The 24,881-nt window shown below is 41.1% G+C and overlaps 1 protein-coding gene across 1 annotated transcript; it reads left to right on the forward strand.

Moving 5' to 3' along the window:
• The first annotated feature begins 674 nt into the window (after positions 1-674).
• On the forward strand, positions 675-24,708 carry LOC104632513 (uncharacterized). The gene is made up of 24 exons (XM_075769927.1): positions 675-719; positions 2,320-2,418; positions 3,264-3,424; positions 3,925-4,049; positions 4,927-5,056; positions 6,007-6,155; positions 6,948-7,135; positions 8,321-8,431; positions 9,123-9,224; positions 9,575-9,650; positions 9,961-10,088; positions 10,787-10,988; positions 15,492-15,547; positions 16,482-16,580; positions 17,195-17,355; positions 18,251-18,375; positions 18,745-18,874; positions 19,497-19,645; positions 20,015-20,376; positions 21,288-21,398; positions 21,952-22,053; positions 22,956-23,031; positions 23,940-24,067; positions 24,398-24,708. Exons 1-24 carry the CDS (start codon positions 714-716, stop codon positions 24,602-24,604), a joined length of 3,183 nt encoding a protein of 1,060 aa, XP_075626042.1. The 5' UTR covers positions 675-713; the 3' UTR covers positions 24,605-24,708.
• Positions 24,709-24,881: the final 173 nt, after the last annotated feature.

Here is a 24,881-nt window from a genome sequence, read left to right on the forward strand (position 1 = left end):
CCATTTTGGAGACTGCTAGATAAAGAGGCCCTTTGAGAATTATAGATAAAAGTAAAGATGTAATTTGTTTATTTTACAGTCAGGATGTAAAGCTGACATTCAACTTTCCTAGCATCTACCATATATTACAGGGACACAGACTTGAACTTTCAGGCAATGACCATTACTCTTAAAGTGTCAACTGATCCCACAATTCAAGAGTTGAATGCACAGGCTTAGTCAGGCTTGGCCAAGTCAGGCTTCAGAAAGCTTTGCTGTACTGAGGCTCAAAGTAGTGGTCAGGGACTTTTCCTTTAAATGTGCTAACTGTTATCTACCCTATGACCTGGGGAGTCTGAGCCAGTCCACTCTAGTTTGTGCCAGTCCCTGGACTTTGGCTTCCATCAGTGCCTTTTTTATTGTCCTTTACTCATCTCCTGCAGCTCTTACTGTCTGCCAGCTGCTGCTGGAGCTTCTCTTCCCTAGTGACCTGGCATGAATGCACAGCTTGCCAAAATTATCCGCAGTTTCATCAGTAACCAAGACAATAATGACAAACCAAATAGCAAGAACTTGATGACAAACCAAAGAGAGTGTAAACACTGACAAAGAATGAAATGACATGTTGAAATATTATCTCAGACTCCTCTTTATATAGAGAGTGACTTTTCCCAAAGTAACCAAAGAAAGCGTCAGGAAAGACCTAGCCTGCAAGCGGAGATGACTACCTTTGCATGCAAGTTGGTATATGTTTCTCTTTTTTTTCTCCAAATAGAATTTTTGCCATACATATTTTTTTCCTTTCTGCTATTCTAAAAGACCAGTTGCATAAATTAAGTACAGAAAGAAAACAAATTGGAATCAGATGTGATTAAAATAATAGTATGAGGTCATAGCTGAGAGATATCAAATATCTTGCAAGGAATTATTTTTAAAAAACAAAGAAAAGTGGATTTAAGAGCACATTTATATTTAATGTCTGATATATAACAGAGGAAGACAAACCAAGGGAGTTCAGAGCACAGGAACAAAAAAAATGCTACACGATTTGATAGATGGAGGAGGGCTGGAAGATTGAAAAAGTCTTCCACAATAAAAGAGATGAATAACAAAGTATCTGAAAGATAGCAAACACCAAAGGATGGAAAACAATCCTTTCCAGTCAAGGAAGCATAGGAACAGATACCCAGAAAAGATAAAACAAAGATGTTTTAAAAAAAAACAATTTTAGGATTAATATTAAGTTAAAAAAATCTTCCTGAATTTAAATCTATTACAACTGGAAAGTCACCCAAGAAATGCAACAGAGAAATCAAGCAATGGTATTATAGTATGGAATGGGGACAAGATGAAGAAATTTACTGCAGGTGCAATATAAAATTTGCTCTTAGAACAGGGCTCACTGATTTTCTTGCTGATGAGGAGTTTCATGCTGATGTGTGACATTTTTTGTAGCGTGAAGGATAGTAGGGATGTCCGGTAGTGGAGACTGTGAATTTTCTGCCCAGTGCTTTGACAAACAGGAGATTCATGTAATTTAATATATGAATGTGCCAAATTCCAAATTTATTTAGAGCTGCCTCCTTTGAAGCTAATGATGCTGCAACTTGGATTAATCTGTTGCCCATTCAAGCAATAGCATTCATCTGATTAGAAATCAGCTTGTAAATGTTTGGTAGTCACTGTTCAGCATTGCCTTTGAATATGATGTGTTCTAGAGACAGAAGTGCAGCATCATGCCATCATTGCTGGACAGACAGAATATCTCTAGGACACTCAGTAACAGAGCAATGGGAGGACGGGATGTGCATGTATTGCAGTACTGTATTGTGGGGGTATTGTTAAGTATCCTATCAGATACAGTTCTAAGAAAGGGTGAATAAACTATAAAACCAGGGATGCCCTTCAATCCCCAAATATTTATCTAGTCTTAGCCAAGTCACTGAGCAAAATATTCATTTAGGTGAGGTAATGAGTGGGAAAGAAGGAAGAGGAGGAAGGACAAATAGATGGAATTCTTGCACATTGCACCATGCTCCTGCAAGTAGTTACCCTGTGATAGTTCAGATTAAGATGCCCAAGGCTAAAGACAGAAGCACTGAAGTGTGTAACTGGGGTCTGGGAGATAGCTACGAGCTTTGTCTCTCCTCAAGTTTCTCACTGTCCTGTGCTTTAGGAACTGTGGTCTTCTATTGCGCTCTGTGCTGGCTCCTTGGTCTCAGAGGAGGCAGGCGTGTGGCATTGCTCAAGCTGTTAGCGTTCCTGGAGGTAAAACAGGGCAGTTGGAGGCATGTCTGAATAGCTGTGCCAGCTTTGTTTGGTGTATTTGTTTCCTGCCAGAAAATGAGCTACAATCTCTTCCTCCTGGCTTTTGTCCTGGGCATTGGTGGAGCTTTCCAGTATGGGTTGCAGGTCTCCGTTATCAATTCTCCTGCTGAGGTAAGCATGGACAGCTCAAAAAATTGAGCTACCAGCATGGATTTCAATGTTCTCATCCATTCCTGCCTCTATATGCAATCACTGGCTTTTTCACTTCTGCTTTCAAAACTAGACTTATTGTAGTTTCCTGGTTGCAAAAGTAGCTGCTATTGCTCTTGTGTTTTAACATCTGTCTGGTGTGACAGAACTGGGAAAGGGGAGTATGAGTGGTATCTATAAAGTCAGCTGAGCTGAGGTTGGCACTGATACCTGCAGCTGCAAAAGGAAAATGAAGGGAGGTGTTTGTCATCCTGAATGGTGCCAAGGACATTAAGCTCATACTATTACCACATTGGGAACCCTCAGCAAGAATGCGGGTGCCATGGAGGTTATGAACAGAGTAGGTCAGAGAGACCCCACAATGGGTCACACTGAGGGATAAATCCTGATCTCACTGAATTCAGTTGAAGTCAAACCTGGATTTCGCCCAAGGCATCAGACAGGATGCAGGAGGTACACAAGAGAGACAGACAGGCAGGAATGGCAGGGAAGATCGGGTAGCAAAACAATCAGGGTTTAGCACATAAACAGAAGACGAACCTGCCACTCTCCTAGTGGTGCTCACAGTTGGTATTTAATATTGATATATTTATTCTTTGATTTATTGCACCTTGTTGCTAAAACATTAACTCCAGGGATGTTAGTGGCAAAATTCCCTTTGATTTCACTGGAGCTAAGATTTCAACCAAGGTGTTGATAGAAAGGTATCAAAAAGACCAGTAAGTAGGTAAGAGAAGTAAAAAAAGAGGTGCAATTATGCAAAAACATATTGACTGAGTCCATTGGTTTCTGTTTTTCTTTTAAAGTTCATCAAAAGTTTCATCCGTGAGACCTGGCTAAAGAGATATGGCTCTTCTCCCAGTGAAGAGATGATTACTTTGATGTGGTCCTTTGTTGTGTCCGTTTACAGCATCGGTGGGCTTCTGGGGTCCTGGTCTGCTGGATATTTGTCTGTAAGATTTGGCAGGTAGGAATAATGATTACATCAGTCTATCTGTTTACACCCACAACTGCAAAAATAAGTGACTGTGTCTTGGAAGAAACACTACTTGTAAAGCCCTGTGAGCAGCCCAGAGCTGCTTCAGATGAAGGATCAGTTTGGTGAAGAAACAGAATAGCAAAACCTGCCAATGATCACAAAGAAAATCATACCCTCTCCCTTATAAATTTCAAAGCGAATCCAGTCCAGAGAAATCATGAGGAGTGTATGCATTTTAAAGTGAATTTCACAGACAACCACTCACAAAGCAGTGCAGATATTGGCTCCACTAGAGGCATCAAAAGCTTCAACTAGCTTATCAGTCCATGACAAAGTTTTCCCATTCCTGTTTCCCATTTACTTCACTGCAGCTGAGCTCAGAAGCTGACACAGAGTCTTTGACTATGGTACAATTCATGCCACTTCTGTCAGGCTGTGAATGACACACAGACAATATTTATGCTCACATTAATTTAAATGAATTCCAGGAAGAAGGCCATGCTGTTTGCCAATATCCCTGCTCTGCTGAGTGCAACTCTGATGGGACTCAGCCGGCTGTGTGGATCTTTTGAGATGATCATTGCTGGAAGATTTTTTTCTGGAGTGTGTGTAGGTAAATTAGCATTCCTACCTATGGTATTAAATATTTGGGAGAGCAGTCTCTGAGGGTCACAAGGATTTACCAGACTGAGTATACAGATCACAGATTTTTACTAAACTCTGCAGAGGGCCTGATTGCTGAATGTATTTTTAACTAAATAAGAAAACACAAATATAATTAAATGAATTGTATGACATCTCCATTTCTCATTCTTTTATCTTTACATCTAATCCATATAAAAAGTACTACCAACTTGTGAAAAAGCCAAAACAAGCAGTATTTCAGAGGAGCATGCTCACTCAATAGAAAGTTGATCTCTGTTGTTTCTGTTGCTGCTGGTTGTGGCTGATACTGCCTCCCATATTACAGACAAAGGAAAGGTTTTCAAGCTGGGCAATTCTAATTTCCAGATGCCTCAGAAGTTTTTTGATCCCCAAGCAGTTGGATATAGATAATATTAACGGGCAAAAAAATTAAGAGGTTATAAATATTAATTCACTAGGCAAATGGAATATATAGCATTCGTTAAATTGTTGGTGTCAAGCCCAAAATAAGGCACATGGCATCCTGAGTAGCCACTGAAATATATAATCTGAGATGAAAGGGAGCAACAGCAATCCTGTATATGTGCCTGTAGGAAACATTATAAGAGAAGGCCAGCCTGCTAAAGAACAGATTTCCCAGGGGAACTTACTTGCTTAGTGAAATATTTAGCAAAGATGCAAGGCCACGGTGCTGGGAACATGCTTCATGTCAGGCAGACACATACTCAGCATGGTTAAAAATGTATCTCAGAGCCTAACCCTTTATGCTTTGCCTGTAATGGTCCTCTCCAAAACACCAGACCTATGGGAGTTTGAATTGCCCTAACAGTCACTTGTCACTGCAGGTTTAGCTCTGAATATCCACCTCATGTATGCTGGGGAATGTGCCCCACGGAAGCTCCGCGGGCTGATTGCCATAACAGCTTCTACTGCCGTTGCCACTGGAAAGTTTGTAGGATTTGCTCTGGGTCTCAGGTAAGGGGGGTCTGAGACCTATTTAATTTATTCTGTTATTAAAATATATGCATCTGTCAATGCAAACCTAAGGACAGGCAAATCAGCAACTATTTTTAGACATGTTTTCAGGGCACCCTAGGCAGCCAGACTGAATTAACTCAGCCCAAGTTCCTGACTTAAGTCAATGGGAAACAGAAATCACGCAAAATATTTAATCCTGAAGAATGATGTTGCTTCCTAGCAAAGACAGATTACAATACAGATAATAAAAACTTCTGACTGATTTTTGTAAGAACTGACCTTTACTTTTTATTTTTTCAGAAGGAGCAGGGAATGTCAGATCCGTCCAAACTTCCTTGAAAATACACACAAACTGGCACAGTCACTCAACACACACACAAACCCAGAAACCTGTGCTGGATTCATTCCTTCTCAGCGCAGGCTCCTTCTGCCCGTCCTGTGCCAAAGATGGTCTGTCCCATTCCCAGGGCACACATTATTCCGGCCACAGTAGTCTCAAAGTTGAAGGAAACCCAGCGACTGCTCTTTGGGACAGTCAGTACCAGGCTGATAACCCATGGATCCTGTTTTAATTGTAACTTGAGACTCTTTGGATCAGAAGCAGAGGGATCAGCTACCACAGGTTCTTCGGTGCTTGTGCAGGATGCTGTTTGTCCCTGTGGGCCCTCAGGTGTTGCAGCAGGATGCAGTTATCCTTGCTGCACTCACCACTGAGCAACAGGTGGCAACACTGTGTAATTCATTTGCTGCAGGCAACAGCACTCTGCTCCCCTTCCACCTCCCATTGAGATTTTCATTTTTCTGGGCTGAGAAATGCTGGAGACTCCTGGGTGAGAGCTGCCAGGGCACACACAGCAGGGCCGAGGGACCACCCGGTGTCTGCGTGTGCTCACATGGCCAGTGCACTTGGTTGCTCAGCTCCTCTCGCTCTGCTGGTTTTGTTTCAGAGAAGTTCTTGGAGTAGATGCTCTCTGGCCTATTCTTATGGCGGCCAACGCGCTTCCTGCCCTTATTCAGCTTCTCACCCTCCCCTTCTTCCCAGACTCTCCCCGCTACCTGCTCATTGACAAAAAGGACAAGGAGGGGTGCATCAAAGGTAAGGAAATGGGTCGCAAAGCATTCATTTTAGCAAAAAGTGGAAAATACAGTAAAGCTTCACATGAGCCTGTGAGAGAGGTAGACTTGGGAAAAAGACTCTTGGTCTTTTGGCTCTGAAACCACCTTCAGCTTTAATGGAAGCCAGGCTCTTCTGATTTGATATTAGTGTTCTCTTGGCACTAATATTTCCCTTACCCTCTCCCAGGATCCTCCGAGGGACGTGGTCACACAGAGCTTGTATTTCCCTCAATACAGATTCTGCCCATAGCAGTCAGGGTGTGGATACAGTACCTTCTGGCTCTGTGTAAGAAAGGGATTCTCTTCATGCCATATCCATAAGCATTACAGTTCTTCAGTAACCCTATATAATCAGAGAAACAGCCATTGTTGGTTTTTAATATCAAAAGAGAGAACTCTTTGGATGCAGACTTATTTTTTAATGTAGGAGTCAGTTTTCCTGATCTGTGTTTTGGTGTGTGCACTAGAACTGCACCTTTAGCAGGAGGGTATTTGGGGAAGGATTGGTACGAATTTAAGCTTGATTTACATTGAAACACTGCAAGCAGCTATTGGCCAAAGGTGAGGTCATGATTAAGATTTATGGGTAAAAACAGATAGCAATGAACTGGATCTGTGTCTAATCTGAACCCAGATCTCTAGGAAGTTCACACAAGCAAAGAGTTTGAAGCTCAAATAAGACACTCGGCAAGGCAGGAAGTAATCCTCTGAATTCACATCTGTGCTGGTGAGCTTGGAGCAGGAGTCATCTTCTCTCTCCCTCTCCTTCCAGCTGTGAAGCAGCTCTGGGGAGATGGTGACCATATGGCCGAAATAGATGACATGATGGCAGAGCAAGAAGCCATCCGTGGGGAGAAGGCTAAGAGCGTTTGTGATCTTTTTCATGACAAAGCTGTCCGTTGGCAGCTCATCACTCTCTTCCTTGTCTCCTCATGCATGCAGTTAATTGGCGTCAATGTGGTATGTGCGCTACTTTTCTCTGATTTCTGGATTGCTTACAGTTTCTTGGCAAAAAGTAAGCTTTACAATGAGTAGTAAAATGCTTACTGCAACAGTGGCTGTAAGAAGGGATCTGTTGCTACTGTTTATTGTAATTTTTTCCCATGGAAGTGCGGGACCTGGTATAAGTCAAGAACTGTGTTCAGTTAAGTGTCATCTGAAGGCATCTGAATGAATTACCCTATTATGATATGAGAATGGAAGGGGATAAAATAAAATTTCAAATACAGAACAAGTAAAGAACAGTGTAACCTCCCCTGGATCTCTGAACTCCAGAAGGCACTGACCAAAATTGTTCAGCTGTTTCAGTACAAACTGAGTCAGGTTTGTCATGTACACTGACAGTGCCTTTCCATACTCTTACTTATTTGGGTTTCTTTTAAATCCTTTAACTTTGCATTTTCTCAGATTATAGACAATTACAACATCCCAGTAATATACATAACAGTTACTGATATATACTGTCTAATATACCCTTTTCTCTGGAAATATCTCTGTCTATGCTTCAGTAGAAAGTATTGAGTATTGGAGTAGTTATTGCATAAAATGAGCTTATAGTAAAAGCATAAAGGTTCAAAATCCAGATTAATTTTGCAAATTCAGAAAGACTTCAAGATTCATAAGACCCTTTCTACTTCCACTAGTGCAGCAATAACTATATCAAGAAGGGCCAATTTCTTATGCTTTAGGAGTGCTTACATCTGGAAAAATAGTGACTATGATAATCACTGCAAAGGCTTAAAGATGATGTAGAAAGATAATTTAAACCATTTGTTTACTAGGTACTGTCCACATTTCTGTATGCTCCTCATCCAAAGTACGAGACACTAAAACACATGAAAGATGTCACATAGAATTATAACCTGTAACAGAAGACAAAGGCTAGTGCTAAAAGCAAGCAAAAAAAAAAAAAAAAAAAGAAAAAAAAGAAAAAGGCTGTATTTGTTACTGAGTTCCAGACAGAGCTGCTAGTAAAAGCTGTTCTGCACAAATAAGCCTCATTAAAACATTGAGGATTAGTTACTGAAATCAAGGAGATTTTCTCTTTTGCTAAAGCCTGATTAGTTATTTTCTGTCAAAAAAGACAGAAGCTAATGTAAACATGACCACATGTGTACAACCTTCATACATTTCTGTTCTTTCCAGGTTTACTTTTATGCATACAATGTCTTTATAAAGGCTGGAATCCCCCCTGATCAAACCCACTATGTCTCCCTGGGCGTTGGGATCACTGAGATCCTCACCACAGTTCTGTGTGTAAGTGGCTCTTCAGCTGAATTTCATTCTGCTGTAATGCGTGTTTCATTTCAATCTTTAGAAATTACTGTAAATGGAGCTTCAGGAATCGAACTGCAAATCAACAGTAGTACTTCGCACTGATCATATAAAATCATCTCCACACAACCTGCAAACATGAGCATTTTTATTCAGTTTACGGGAGGACAGGAGAGCCCTCCTGCCAAATCACTTTGTAGCAGGAGTGGAAGTATTTTTGGGGCTATCCCTCAAAATCACAACCCAGCCTGAGGTAGCCTTGGGACTCCCAGTTCCCTTCTGTAGGAAGGACAGATGACAGTCCCTAGGTCCACTTGTCAGTAGGACTCACGGCTGTAGAATTCATGGCAATTACCAATGCAAGCATTTCCACTTTGCTGTTCTCCCTGGGTACCCTTTGTCTGCAGAGTGCTACCACAGGCCTCCTCTGCCCGAGCAATGCTCCCTGCAGCCCTGCACCTCCTCAGCTTCCCCCCAGCTCCCTGCAGCTTCTGGTCCTGCTCAGTCCCCCCAGATGCTTTCCTCACCCTCCCAGCAGAGGTACCACATCCCAGTCCCTGACTCTGAAGAGATCCCCTCTGCCTGGCCAGTGAAGGCAGCTACTGGAGCAGCTCAGCAGTGCCTGCTGTTAAGGTCTGTCCTTTGAGCTGATGGCATGTCCTCCTGGTTGCAGGGTTTCCTAATTGAGCGTGCAGGGAGGAAGACACTGCTGTGGAAGAGCTACACTGTTATGGCCTTGGCTTTAGGGGTCCTCACAGTCACGCTTTCACTACAGGTAAGACCCCACTTATGCATTAGAGCTGCATTCCATCTTCACGTTTTATTGTATGGCAGATATTATTACTATTTCCCTCCCACCAAATCACTTTTTAGCAGCAGTAGAAGTATTTTTGGGGCTAACCATCAGACTAACAGAGGTCTGTTCCCAGCCATGTACATGCAGATTAAAGCCAATAGTTTTATACAACCATGATTACTGCCAAGACTATCTCCTTTTGAAGTTTCTGGAAGTAGAGGAAACAGATGTCTAAGTTGACATACTCAGCAGTGATGAATGTTTCTAATAGAGCTGGATAAATAAAATTTTAATTTCTGATTTTATTTGCTGTTCATTTCCTACCATAGGATTCCTTTTCCTGGGTACCATACTGCTCTGTTGCACTCATCTTTATTTTCATCATGTGCTTTGGCATTGGGCCAGGTTGGTATGGTTTCATATACTCATTCCTTCTTCACTGCAGCCTTTAGGAGAGGTCCCAGGCATAGCCGTTCCACAGTTAGCATGAATCCCTACTCCTGATTCAGCGCAGGGGTAGATGTTCCCCTCCATACTGTGGTAGGAGGTAAACTTCATTTCATATTGCATTTCTACATGCCTTCCTCCTGAAGAGCCAAGCAGCACCTCAAACACTTCCAGGTCAGTTAAAACCATTAACTTATATGGCAATATGAAATGTGAAGCATCTTGCAAAATTTCTAAAGTTCTTTTTTTCTCCAACATTTTTTTTCAGCTGGAGTATTATGCCCCTTGCCCACAGAAATATTTATTCAGTCATACAGACCAGCTGCTTATGTTTTTAACGGTGCTACAAACTGGATCCAACTCTTCATCCTCGGACTTTTGTTCCCTTTCATTGTGGTAAGCAGAGTGTTTTGTTTCAGTTCAGAGGAGGTTAGACCCTTCTGGAACTCAGAGCACACTTCTCTTTTTCAACACTTCATGCAAAGGGCAAAGCCCAAACTAATTGCAGTTCTGATGGCCTCTTTGTTTTTACCCAGCTTTCTAGTGAAAGCGCAGCAAAACCACAAAATGCTGCTAACTCTACACACAGTTAGAGTGTGGCACTGGCAAACAGAGGGGCAGTGACAGAGGCACCAACACTGTCAGACATCATTTGAATGTCATGAGGGTCTCCTTTCTTTTCCCCCCTTGTACTGTTTTGCATCTCGTTTGGGGTTAATGTGGAAAATGGACAGTCCCAGAGATCTCACCCAGCACTAGTAAGTAGCAGGAAACTAAAGCCTTTGCAGTTTTGGACTGTGCAAGGAGGGACAGAGCTAACACACTACGTACCTTCCCCAGTCTGCCACTGACTGAGAAGGACGGAGCAGAAAGGAAGAGTAACCAATGCTCAGCACTTCTCTGAATTGTCAAGTAATGACATTCCATGTCTGCTGAGCATACAACTTCCCTCCTTAAAACAGCAAGGTGATTTACATCAACTGAGTCCCTGATCAAGTTTTTTAGTAAATACAAAACCAGAAACTCCATATTGTAAGAGATAGACATATAGATCAATTTATATGAACACATTTTGTCTCTTTCTTTTCCTATAGGAAGGTCTTGGTAGTTTCTGTTTCATCATTTTCCTGACATACTGTTTGTCCATGGCTATCTTTGTCTTCCTGGTGATGCCAGAGACCAAAGGAAAGACCATGCTGCAGGTCATGGAGGAGTTCAATCGCCTGAACTACCGTGGAAAGAAGAGACAGACAGCCCTACAGCAGAGTAACTGCTCAGTGATGACTGTTACTAGACTTTAATAACAAACTCTCCAATCCATATTTTTGCTCTTTTATTACTGTAGTGCCCAGAAGCCTCACTAAGCAAGAGAGAATCCATTGCTCCACAAACAGCACAAATGTGTATTTTAAAAAGAATCACCTGCAGTGCAAGGTGACGGATGAACTTGATGGTTTTCTCCAACTGCTGAAATATGAGCTGAGTTAAATCTTTTGCAGAAAAAAATTAAAGAGTGCATAAAGAAATAAGATATTGCAGGAAGTGAGTGTGGAAGGTTCAGATGTACAGCATACCTGTGAAACTGAGAGAGAAAGAAGTCAGAGCTTTCATATTGAAATTATCTGCTCCTCTTAACAAGTCAGTGTTGATGAGCTTTCCCAGAGAAGGAGCTTCACTCCAGATGAAATGAAGTGATAGGTCTTTAATCTGGTGGAAGAAGAGTACATTGCCTATCAGAAGACAGAATTGGTATGCAATGTTTCCCCCTCTTACAATTAGACTTGAGAGCAAGTACATGGTATAGGGGCAACTAGGACTTTCTTGAGGAGCTTATGACCATACTTCTGTGACCTGCTGCATGGTCTTCATCCTTCTTAATTTTTTTTTTTTTTTTTTTTGGGGGGGGCAGGGGGGGAAGTCATTGCTATATCTGAAGAAAAAAGGCATAAAAGAGATATAAGGTCCTGGTGTAAAGGAGACACTATGCTAGAGAAGCATCCAAGCATAACCTGTCACCTCAAGCCAAACCTCTTGCTTGGTAATCAGGTACATTACCTAGATTTTGGAGATTCTTCTATTGGGACAAACAGGGATACATCAGCACTGAAAGAAAGCAAGAGTGAAGAAAGCAGAGCTGCAGGAAATCATGAGTGGGCTAATCCACAGTGGGCAGGTTCTTCTTCATTAACAACGACTATGTAGCATGTCTTCAGCCTGGAGTTACTTCATATCAGAGAGAAGGAACACGGGTTTCAATGGGCTTGAGTTCCCAGAAGTAACTGGTACTGATGAGACAAAAAAGAGTGGTGCCTCTCCCAGAGAACTCAATCTGTATGTCTGAGTGTTCGCTTCTCTCTCCAGGTCTCTGAATACTTCACATTTTCATTGCAAAACAGGGTAAAAAGGGCTTCACTTTTTGTATTAATTGCTATACAACGTGACACACTCTTGCTCTTCTTCATGCTGTGCAGTTTACTGATAAGGAAATAAAAAATTAGTGACTAGGAAAGCACATCCTACTGATCATGTCTGGATTTGGTTTTCATTGATTGAAGAGTGAGGGACAGAGGAGAGCCCACCTTCTGGGAGTGTGTTTTTGGGGTCAAGGAATATTGTGTCTGTCTTGTTCTGGAAATGAGATCTTCACTACTGACTGTTGCAGATGCTGCACAATAAAATTTGCAAAAGGACCTGAATATTGAGTGGCAGTTTCTTTCACGGCCCTAAGGGTCCTGCTATTTTACCTTCACACCATCCTCAAACAATATTTGTAGCAATGCCAAGAGCTAATACCAAGAGCAGTGGACTTCCCCAACACAGCCATCCTTCTTATGACAATCATCATATTACAAAAAAGCTAGACAAAATTTAGTTTCAGGGCCGGAGGTCATGGAATGCACAATACCACAGTAAGAACCAACATACATTCCTTCTTCTGATCAAAAATGCAGGGGGAAAAGGAAGAAACATTTAAAGTACTTTGAAAAGAAAGGATTATGTAAGACCTTGATTATTTTAAAAGTCTTTATTTGGTCTGGTCTTTCTCAGCCTTGATGGTTCCCACTGAGGAAGTTTTTAGTGTCTTACAAGACATTAAAACCTCATTTCCTTACACATGTCTTTCTACAGTGTGATCTCTTCCAGCATGCCTGACTTCTTCCCTTCTACTAGTAAATACTGTCTGCAAGAGGGAAAGTGGTAAATCATTAACACTGCCATAAACTAGCACAGATTGGGAATAAAGGTTAAAGAAGTACTTGTGAATCTGCAGTGCATCTATTTGATTTCCAGGATCACACAAGTGCAACACATTGTATCTTTGAAAACAAAACCCCTCCAAGCCAAGGGTATTGGATGAGCTAAGTTCTGGGTCTGGAATAAGAACATTTCTTGCAGGGTTCAAATCCTAGGTGGAAAGACTCGTCCTGTCTTCTTCTTTAGGAAAATAAATAAGAACTATACTAGGCACTTAAGTCTTGCTTTTTCCACTTCACAGCACTGAACAAAAGTGTGAGGCCAGATAGAAATGAGACAGCAGTATGAGTATTCTGGGAGAAACACAGACAACAGGAGGAACAGGGCTCTGCAGGGACTGTTTGATCAACCAGATGTTAAAATCTCACCACAGATAGAGTGTTTAAAAACCCCTCCAGAAAGATGCAGGGCTGTCATGTGTGTCCTTCCTTCCAGCAGCCAAGTCTCCCATCCTCAGCTCAAAGACCAAATCCTCCTTTCCCCTCTAGTTCATTCAGGCTCATCTGCTCCCTGCCCATGGCCCCACTCTAAGGTGCCTGAACCCTGCTGTCCAAGTCTAGCAAAATGGTTTGCTCTTAGTCTGGTAGAATCCTTTGAGAGGGAAAAGAAAAATAAAAATGGACTTGCAAAGGACAGTACAGCATGAAAAGGTCTGGAAACAGAGATATGTCATTCAAATTTGATATAGGAAGCAGAAGAATTTAAAAGGAAAGTAAAGGTAAAATGAGAGAAACAGCCAAAGTGAGGAGTAATTACTTCAAAAGTAGCTTTTAGCGTATCCTGACAGAAAGCAAGAAGTAACACTCAATTGTTCAAGTATCTTGTTGAACATTTCCACCACAGGAGTTGGGAACAACAAAAGTTTACAAGAGTTCAAAGAGGATCTCAGTAAATGCATGGAAGGAGCAAACATAAAGACACAATTCCGACTGACAAAGTCCCAGGGTTGTGCATCACTGGAGGGTAGAAGGTGCCCAGGAAAGCATCACTGCACACTTGATCAGGTCTTATGCTTTTGCCTACAACTGCTATTTGCGACTGAAAGCTTTGGGATGCTCTGCTGGACACAGTTCTGGTCTGATCCTAGAAGATAAAGTGGATGGTAGTGATAAGAGAGGACAGGGTACAGCTGGACAATCTGGCTGCAGTCTTCTCTGTAACAGCAAAATCTTTGGCTGAGGGGAGGGCAGTGGCCAGTGTTGAAGTGCCTGGAGATTGGGAGGGGGAATTTGTAAGAAGCGAGAGAAAACCTAGAGAAAGACAGGGATTTTTGTAGTAGTTATTGAAAAGAATGGTAGGTTCTGGGGTGTTTTACAAGACGAAGTGAGAACATTTGAGGAGTCTGCGCTGAGACGGGAAGGAATGAAATGCACCACCACAGCTGATGTGGGGGCAATGAAGATTTCAGGGAGAATGAAAATGGAATGGGTGGAAAGAAGAATTCAGCTTGAATTATTTCACTGTGTACTGATGTGCAACAAGACGCTCAAGCAGAGGGTTTGTTATTGGGACACTCAGCAGGAGAAAGGTCAAGACATGACTCAGCAAGCTTGCTCTGCGCTGAAGGGGACAGCCTGGGGCTGTTGTCAGTCGCTGTAATGTGGAAAGCAAACTGTAGTAGGAATGCCAGTGCTTCCACCATGCTTCTGAGCAAAGCTTCTGTTGCCTTCAGAACTGCAACCCCACCTTCCCGCCTCCCCTTTCAGCACTAACCATAGACAGTCAAATATTTGTAGTATAGAGTGAGCTATGTTGTATTCAGCGTAGTACAAAATGTTACATGTAATACATATAAACCTGAAGGAAGGAAGGATTAATTTACACTCTTTGTAAATGGTCATGTCTTTAGCTGATTCAAAATCCATTTTTTTAAGGTGAAAAGTATGTCTTAAAATCAATTCTCAGGCTAGAACAGAATGAGCATCCCACTCTGGCACATGGCAGGCCATCTCCATTGTTACAGAGAGGTAAGAGTGGGGCTTCTGAGTGGTTCTGGAAACAGCGTGACCCTCTGTAAAGAACTGATGTTAGCAAGGACTCATTATGCCAATATTCACATAGTTCATGTTCTGCAAATGGGAAATTGTTCAAATCACTTCAAGCAACTGAAAATCTTAGACCATGCAAGAAGAGGCATTACAGCTCAGCTACAGTACGAAGTGGCTTATCTCTATAGTAGACTGGAGAGGAGGAAAACACACTCTGCCTAAACTGTCAGGGAGGTGAACAGGGACTCTGCTCCCTGAAGGAAAGATGGTAGCACCGTCTGATTCCTCACACAACAGGAACACACAGTTGTTTTAGCAGTGCGAGTAAGGGGGACCGCTCCCAATATAAGAAGGAGAAACATTTACCAATGTTGTAATCAGCTTGGCATATCTGGGTCTTAGAATAATTAAACCAGCAAGAAGCATCCCCAGCCAGTGTTGGAGGAGGACACAATTCACTAAAAGCCGCAGAGTTAAAATTTAACTTCTGTGCTATGATCCCAACTTCTTATAATCTAAGCGTAGAAAACATCTCTCATCTGACAGACTTGACAAGGGGTCTCAGAGCAGGCAGGTTTTCAAGTGGAAATGGCTGGTTTCCTCTCAGACCTGGTGAGTATCCAACCTCTTGTCTTCTAGCCCTAGTCACTAACAGCTGCGTGATCTTTAAAGATTACAGCAAAGGGAATCAGTCTTTCTTGTAACAAAAATGAGCAACAGAGCATGTGCTTGGGACAACACTGATTCAGCAATAAGACTGACTACACGGCATCTCCAGAAAATATATTAGAAATACAAAAGAATGAAAGGTTTAAAAGAGGACCTGGGAAACCAGGAAAGAATAGACATTTTGAGTAAGATGGAGAAAACAGTAGCAATGAAAAAGACAAAACAGAAAAAACCCTCCCACTCTACTGCCCTGCAGTCTGAAGGATATTTGAGGATACCCATCTATTTAGAGTGTGACCTAAATGCCTGAAAACACATGTGCTTGTGAAGAGTGCTCCAAAATCCAGTGCACATCATGGAAACACAGCTTTTCAAATAGAAGTAATTCAAGTAGGAACTCTAAAAAATGCAGTTTCCTATGGGGATAATAAATGTGAAATGTAAAAAAAAAAAGTTTTAAGAGGACAGACTTGATTAATCTCTGGAAACTGATGAACAATGTCTCTGAGGAGGCAAGGTTGAAGGAAAAAAGGGATTCAAGAAAGCTGTAGCTTCTTACTAGTACAAAAGCAAACACAAACTATCTGAACAAGGCTTTTATGGTTAATTTTTTTAATTTCTGTGGCTAGCAGATGTAACAGAATTAGAGACTACATCTTTTCAGGCTGCTAATAACCAGGAGAGGAACATAAATATACATGCAGATTTGCATCTTAACAATTTCCCAGCAATTTTACTTGATTATTGAAAAATTCAAAATATGTTTTTCTGCATTTTAAAGGCTTCTTAATCATAGTAATATGAAGATATAAGATCTCACGGTCTGAAAGCCATGCTGGTATCAGCAACTTAGGATGTGTTTCATCATCTTTCACAGGTTCAATACCGGAAGCTGTTGCTGATGATTATGGTGCTAGGAATTGGTGGAACCCACCTATCTGGTTTTCAAATGTCTGTGATCAATTACACTTCTCCAGTAAGCAAAGTCTTCATAAAATCCCATCTGTAACTGCTTTTCATGGGACTAGGCCTTATTCTTTGAAGGTGCTCTAAAAAATTTCTTAGGTGTTGCTGCATGAGTTTATTCCCAGCTCTTTCCAATGCCATACTGTCCACCGTCAAAGGACACAAGGAGTTTGCATGATTGTTAGGAGCTGTGCTCCAAATTCAACTTCCCACAGAATTGTGTGGTAACAACATATTGAAACACCCTCCTTAAAGATTATGCCATGGAGAAAAAAGATTATAAACTAGCAGATCGAATCTCAACCTTCAGTTCAGCGCTTTTCTCTTTGTATCTGCTACCTGCAACAAGAACATTTGCACTTCACTAGAATCAGTAAAAGGTCCCAATATTTTGGTGAAGGAGAGCCAGGATTCAACAGACTAAAGAGTATAACTGATTTTTTAAAGATTCTCTTACACTATTAGGCTGTATGAGAGAAAATATCAATCCTAATTTGCAAATTAGTGTCCCATAGTCATGCTTTTAGTAATGACTATTACTCTATTTTTTTAAAGTTGTAAGCATTATGAAGAACTATTGTGATTAGTGCCTAAGTGGAATGAAAATCTCTTTTTCTGTCCCAGTACATTCAGAAGTTTGTCAACGAAACTTGGCTGGAGCGATACGGTTCTGTGTTGCATCAGGAGACACTCACATTATTGTGGTCCTTTATCGTGTCTATGTACTGTGTGGGTGGAATGACAGGGTGTCTGTGTAGTGGGTACCTGACTGCAAAATATGGAAAGTAAGTATATTTCCCAACAGCTTGCTAATCAGGGCTGCACAAGGGAAGCAACTAAATATTACTCACCTAATATAATGGATGTCAGAATTCTCACTGCCCCCTTCTGGTGCAGAATTTACTGTACTCAACATGTATAACTACACCTAGGTATACTAGAGAGACAAGAATATGCAACTATTTCTGATTCCCTTGTCACAGTTTTTGGTGCCATACAATTAATGTATTTTTGCTGATATTTCAGTGAAAAATAAATCTCTGAAATTTCTTTCTTGAGCAATAACGCCGTAGGGAGCCCAACAACATTGCAGTAGTGCAGAAGGGAATAGATATTCTGTAGGCAAAACATTTTCTTTTTTTTTTTTCCTTTTCTTTTTTAATTGATTGCAGCCTTTAAAAAAAATTGTGCAGGTTCATTCCTCTGTGACAATACTGAGTTTCAGCAAAGATAAGCAGAAGTCCTTCAGGCTGCATTCAGAAGCTTCTCTTTGAGGGTGGCCATAAAGGACAAAGCCAGAACTTTCTAGCTTTAGGTGGGTGGTGAAACAAGTTCTTGCCTTGTTCTGGGGACACGTGCAGTGTTTCAGATGGGAGCCTCGCCCACAGGAAAGAAGAAAAAAAGACCATCCCTTATCAGTATTTATCCTGGAGGAATTTCCTTCAGCCTCATGGTGTGCTCACATAGTGTTAGCATGGAAAAGAGGAATGTAGCTTCTCCCATTCCACTCCCCTGCAAAGACATCAATGCCTTTTCATAGTCAGACATGGTTGCCCTATAAGCAATGGATTTAAACATGGCCATGGCTTGGTCTGTAAATCCAGAGGAGAACAGGCAGGCATTAGTCAAAGAGGAAAAAGTAAAACATGGATTATACCCACATGTTGTTTGCTGTTGCAGGAAGAAATGTCTGCTGTTCAACGATGTGGTCCTAATAATAGCCACGCTGCATACTGGCTTCAGCAGGAGAGCCAAATCCTTTGAGATGATCCTGATTGGGCGCTTCCTCGAAGGCATTGGTGCTGGTAGGAGTCCCCACTACTCCATGTTAATGTGACTTCTTTGGGGTGGATACAGAAATCTTCCTGCTGGGAGTACCCGGGCATGCACTGTAACCCCAGTGGAACAAGGAACAGATTGGGAAAAGGTAAGATGAGCTGTCCTTTGCCTTCAAGAGGTCTTGTTGAGAGAGAGATCTGATGGATTAGGTAAATATCTTGCTTAAAGGAAAAGGTACATTTTCAGCCTACATATTGTGGAGGATATACAGCAAACAGTTCAGAAGAGTGAGGAGAGAGTTACCTTTGGCTGAAGGTGAAATGAAAAGGTGAAATGAAAAGGGACTCTCTCTTGCTTTCTATAGCTTTAGCTCTCTTGTGTCTTCTTCACTTTAGGAATACATATGAATGCCCATGTTCAGTATGCTGGAGAGATCTCACCTAAGAAGTTGCGTGGATTTGTAAATGTGACCTCCTCTGTGTTTCTTGCACTAGGAAAAGCTGTAGCAAGAATTCTTGGATTACGGTACTTGTGCTACTCTTTCTCATCCTATTTTCTATTTATTTGTCTTCTGTATGGCAGGAAAGTGTTGTCCTACCAGTCCTAGAAATGGACATATGCTGAGGGTGGGGTTTTACTTTGCTTAACTACAGCTGTCAAAAAGGAAGCTTCTACCCCATACCAGTCACCGAGGTTTCCTTGTCACTCACTGGGGAGAGAAAGGCCTTTCCCTAAGAGAGGATGAATCCACCTCTGGAGGTGCAGTCTCTCTGCTGAAGTTAATAAGAAAAGATTGTATGTAAACATCCTTAGTAAACTTTTGAGATCTGAAATCTCTGCTGATTTCTTGATAATCTCATGCAGAATTTCAGTATTGGTTCAGAGAGCTGCTGTGGGAATATTCAAATTCCATTGCTCTTTAGAAAATATTCAAATTATGAGAAAAATCTCAATCTTGCAGTAGAAGCAAGGTCTTGCTTGGTGTGTTTTCCTTTCCCTGGCCTAAACATCTTCTATTTCAATTTATCTTTTCAAGGTCTGTATGTATATTGTGTCTATTTAGCTAGTCTAGGATCTAGAAAATACCAAACTAGTTATAGACGGTAATTGTACTGGACTATAAATATACTCTAATGTGCTTTCATAGAGATCTTTTAGGAACTGAAGACATGTGGAATGTGCTATTGTCCTTCTCTGGGTTGGTGGCATTGATTCAACTGCTCTTTTTGCCATTCTTTCCTGAGTCCCCTCCCTATCTCTTGCTGCAAAAAGGAGACAAGGCTGGTTGCTTAAAAGGTAAAATAAAACTTTAGATCCTTAATTTGTTAAACCATAACTCTTGGGAAATCAAACCTAATAGAGAGAATTGGCTTTTCTATTAGCCAACTACATATTTCTTGATAACTACATGATTAAAGTCCTCCAGACTATGCAGAGTCATCAGAAATATTTAAGATCTACCCCTAAATACTACACAAGTTGAAAGTGATTTTCCAGGGCAGTCTCAGCATGTTCCTGTAAGCGATGTTTTAGTTCTTTGCTCAGTGACTGACGAATCAAAGCATGGACTGAACTGCAAATGTTTAATGTCATTAAAAGTTGAAAAACACAGAACTGAGCAGATCAGATGATGGAGGAATATGCTTCATTCTGTCTCTTCTGTAGCCATGAAACAACTCTGGGGAGAAGGGAATTATCACACAGAATTTGATGACATGATGAAGGAAAAGGCTGTAACAAAAGGCACCAAAATCATGAATGTCCTAGAGGTGCTGAAAGAACCTTCCGTGTATCCACAGCTCAGTACCATGCTCCTTCTTTTACTGAGTCTACAGCTCTGTGGCCTGAGTGCAGTTGAGTATACCTTATTTCCATGCTTAGATCTACTGTTAAGGAACCGAAGTGCCACAATTCCAACTTGTCACCTTCTTCTTGTCACATTATTCCTCCTCACACACAGCCCACTGCCCGTGAAGATCTGTGGTATCATCACTAGTATTCTTCATACCTTTAAGGCAGCTTCTCAGGTGGGAATACAAGAGTTCCAACTCAGCATAAGTTCCTGCAAGGGCACTGCTGCATTCATTCCCCTGGTGGTATTACCAAAGACTCTGTAGGAGGAAGGGTTATAAATACCCTAAGGCTTGCTACAACCCAGAGCAACCCAGAGATCTATTTATCTAGACTTCCAGCTCCACTTTCTTTGACTTCTGCAGTAGCAGATGGCCGGCTATTGCCATCCAATTTTCATTCCATTTGATAAAGGAGATTTATTCATTAAGTAATTTCCTTTCAGTTGTTTCCACATAAAGATGCCTGAGCCAAATACAGCCCAAGCTAATACTCATTCCCCTGGATGTCATTTTTGTCACTTGCCTCTGAGTGTCTCTCCATAAGCCTTGTTTAAGCCTGTGCACTCTGCTGGAGCTTGTTCATGACAGTTCCCAGCAATGTGAGCACAGGAGGCACCTCTGCACTCTGCTGACAGGGAAATGGTGCCTAGCCCATCAGGGACTTTGCAGATGAGCAGCTTCTGCTTAGCAACTGGAAAAGGGCAACAGAATCAACTGTCTGTATGACAACATATGGTCTGCTAAGACTGAGATTTGCTTTTCTTTTTCTTCACTCCCTTTCTTGTCCCTTTCCTTTTCCTCTTTGCCAAAACATCATCTTTTTCTCATGTCTTACAAGCAGTATGCTCCTTTCAACTCTTTTTTTTTCTTCTTCTTTTTTTTCCCTGGACTTTCAAATCCCTTTTCCTCATCTCCATTAACATTTTGATTTTTCACATCTCAAGCAGGTATGTCACCTCCACTAAGCCCCCATAATGTACTGCTGCTTTTGCAGTGATGACAAATCTAGTTCTAAGTGATGCTGGATAAGCATATATCACATCTATTGACTATGCTTAATTTTCAAAATGTTTCTTATTTCCCAGATCACCTTTTACACCAGAGAAATTTTTCAGACAGCCAACCTGCAGGAAAGCATAATCCCATATGTATCGCTAGGAGTTGCAATCTCTGAACTCATCTCTATCATCTTCTGTGTAAGTCAGACCTTTCTGGGTATTTAAGACTTACAGTACATGTAAGTTGAGTTTGTTCTTCCTTAAAGAAAATTAATCTTCTCCTTATGAACTAAAGAATTTTTCTGTGATACTGCATAGATCTGTGAAGTGGTTCTTACCATCTGCTCCAAATTTTGTTCCACCTTTTACACCTTTCTTCCTATCTTTGTTCTCCATAATTTCTTATAAAAATCCCTCTCTTATTCATACAGATATAAATGAAATGTCATTCAAACATAAATATGTATACTTATTTCCATATACTTGAGTATATCTATATATTCAAATGGAGTTGTAACATGCTTTCATTGATTACAGTGTTTATGAAAAAGTAGCTGCAATGCTGGACAGCGATGTAATTCATAGTATTAGAGAGGTTAGAAGGAATTCAGTAAAATAACAAACTTGGTACCAGTAAGATTTGTGTTGTCTAAAGTAAAAAGAACTCAAGAAGAATGCTTGATTTGTTGGATGGCTGACAGATGGATTTTGCCGTGCTTCCAGTGATATGCAATTTTTTTCTACTCTTCAGAGCTCCATTATTGATCGTTTTGGACGTCGGATACTCCTGTGGGGTGGTTATTTGCTGATGGCACTGATACTGGTGTTGCTTGAAACAAGCCTTCTACTGAGTGTAAGCAAATGTCTCTCTGGGAGCGGACCTGCATCAGAACTCTTTGTGCAGATAGTCAGCCTTAGCTTTCATGTCCAAAACAGCAGGTCAGAATATCTCGTGAATACAAACTTATAGCCCCTCTGCAAGGCTTTTTTTGTCCTGCCTTGTAGTTCATCTTTTTTAATCAGGCTTTCAAACAGTCAGTGAAAAACATTTTGTAAAACCACTGGTCTGGCATAGCTTTCCTCCAACTCTCTGCCTGTCTGACCTCTCCAAACCTCACCTGTGTCTTGTTCTGCTCTCCTTTAAACCCCTAGATGAGCCTCCTTACTGTCACCTTTACCATTTGCTGTCCTTTGCCTCCTGCAGCAGAAGCAGTGTGTACTGACCCTTCCAACAACCACCAATTCCCATCCTCGATACAAGTGATCCAGCTACGTCCAGTTGGGATGGTGGAAAGCAGTGAGGAAACCAGTGTCATGGCTTCAGTATTGCCAGTGTTTAGCACTGCGTTGCAATCTTGGTCTCAGCCAAGATTAATAAACTTTCAGTTTATTTCTGTTTCAGATACCTTCTGATTCACAAGAGATTTAAACATTTCTCTGAAGTTGTCTAATTCATAAGACAATTAGGTTAAATCAGTAACAATTTTCCCCATGCTATAATTTCCTTGGAATTTATTACTTGTTTTTCAGACCAGGGTACAGTTCAGCTCACCTCTGTAGATATGACACTGCAGGCTACTTTTGGCCTTCCACTGTATTCAGTACAGAGAGATAAGTAGTTCTAGTGAGCATCTACTACAGAGCCCAGCATCATGAGCTTTTTCATAAATATTGCTGCTTCTATATGTTTTGATCAGCTATGTTACAGCTATAATATTAAATTTCATTTTCTTCCCTCCTTTTGCCATTGTCTAGGATCAGTTCCACTGGATGCGTTACTGCAGTGTTATTCTCATCTTTTTATTCATCATTGCCTACGGAATAGGACCAGGTGAGTACAACACTAAAAGCAACAACAGGACACCTTGGACCACAGGGATAATCACAGGCCATGGATGTATGGAAAGAGAACTAGACTGTGTGCAAATATCTTCGAAAATCAACAGCTTAGTTTGAACTGAAATTGGGGAAGCCCAAATTTTTGATTAATTAATCAATGTATTAAGACTTGTTTTGGAGGGTATGAATGCTGTCCAATGCATATAGGCTCATCTGGTCCATCTCTGTCTTTGCCTAAGGGCAGAGGTAGCCTCTTCTAAAATATCAGTTTTCTCAACTCACCTGTAAAATCCTACACTATTAAAGAATGATACCTGATAGCACACATAGTCTGTCTCTTAGCATTGCTCTGTCCTTTCTCATCCTCTCTAAATGTCACTCTGTATCACCTACATCAGTAACGCCAGAACCAAACTTACAGCTCTCTATCAGGACCTCACTCACCTAAGACCAATACTTACTATGAAAGTTCCATGACTAAGCACTACTTTTAGTTATTACAGTCTCCAAATTCAAATGGCAGCCTTTATTATCATAAGGGCTGTATATGAGGAACATGAATGTCTTGAAAACCTAACAGAATTCCCACAGTAGCAGAACCCAGGTGTCTCCTATGGACAATGGAGAGAAAAAGACCATTAGGGCCATTTATCTCCATCTTTTATACATCTTAGGTGAATAGCAACCGCACTTCAGGGCTGTCCATCTCTCTCCATGGACCATAAGAGAAGTCTGTAGGGGAATTTAGATAAAGATGGCTGTGCTGCCCAAATTTAAATGATCTCACAGTAGCCTGACTTACTGGGGCTGTGTTTAACCAGTGACAGCAGTTCACTCACATTGAGGAATATGGTTAACTACAACAATGTTTTTATTGCTTTTTTAATGGTTTTTCCTCAGCTGGAGCTGTCTCATCTGTCATGAATGAAATCTTCACACTCTCAACAAGGTCCTCTGCTTTTGTAATTGGTGGAATCGTCATTTGGCTAGGACTCACTTTCACTGGAATGATTTTCCCCTTTGCTGTCGTATGTAATTTGATTCAAATCTTCTTTTTGACTCTTTCAGTTTAAACTGTTTTTCTAGGGTGGTCTGGACAAGGAGTAGATTGAAATGTCTTGTAGATGATCAAAGCTCTGAATCCCTTATTACTACAGGTATATGGAGGCCATTTATGTAAAACACTTCCCTAGACTTCATACATCCTCTGCTGCCTCATATTGAAAATATAAATAAACATTCCTTCTGTAAAGTCAATTTATTTATCATTACACAGGGTAAAATCAATAATTTTCAAGAATCTATAGCAGCAAGTGTTGCCAGGGAAATCACTCATCTTTTTCTATTTTTCTCTCCAGATGCTTCTTGGTCCTTTTTGCTTCCTCATCTTTATTGCTGTCCTGGTCATTTCAGCAGTTCTCATCTATCTGTTCCTCCCAGAAACAAAAGGGAAGTCAACCTCCGAAATCACAGAAGAATTCAAAACACACCAATTTAAGAAGAAACGTCATCAGACTGTGGAGAAGAATGCTACTGAAGAAAAGACATTCTGCACCAAGCTCTGATAGGCCACCATAAGCAACTTCCACTGACAAAAAGCCTTGTCTCAAAATCAAACTGAAAGCTAAACCTTAACATGGACTTTTCTCAATAAAATGTAATCCAAAAAGTAATCCACAGATAGCTTGTCATTAATCCAAGCGGTCCTATTTTACATTCATGTTTGCTTTTCATGGTGAGAGACAGTGGCTCCTTCCTAGAACAGCTCTGTAGCAGGAAGACATTAGTAACTATAGACACTTCTCAGAACTGGCACGTGGGAAACATTTTCAGGCATAACAC

The sequence above is a fragment of the Balearica regulorum genome, chromosome 17 (genome assembly GCF_011004875.1).
Source record: "Balearica regulorum gibbericeps isolate bBalReg1 chromosome 17, bBalReg1.pri, whole genome shotgun sequence".
Classification (NCBI taxonomy): Eukaryota; Metazoa; Chordata; class Aves; order Gruiformes; family Gruidae; genus Balearica; species Balearica regulorum.

Bases quoted from the DNA above. Each gene is read 5' to 3' on its own strand.
- LOC104632513 (XM_075769927.1), top strand. The intron at 4,050-4,926 runs GTAAATTAGCAT...TTGTCACTGCAG, and splicing joins TTTTTCTGGAGTGTGTGTAG to GTTTAGCTCTGAATATCCAC. The intron at 10,089-10,786 runs GTAAGCAGAGTG...CTTTTCCTATAG, and splicing joins TTTTGTTCCCTTTCATTGTG to GAAGGTCTTGGTAGTTTCTG.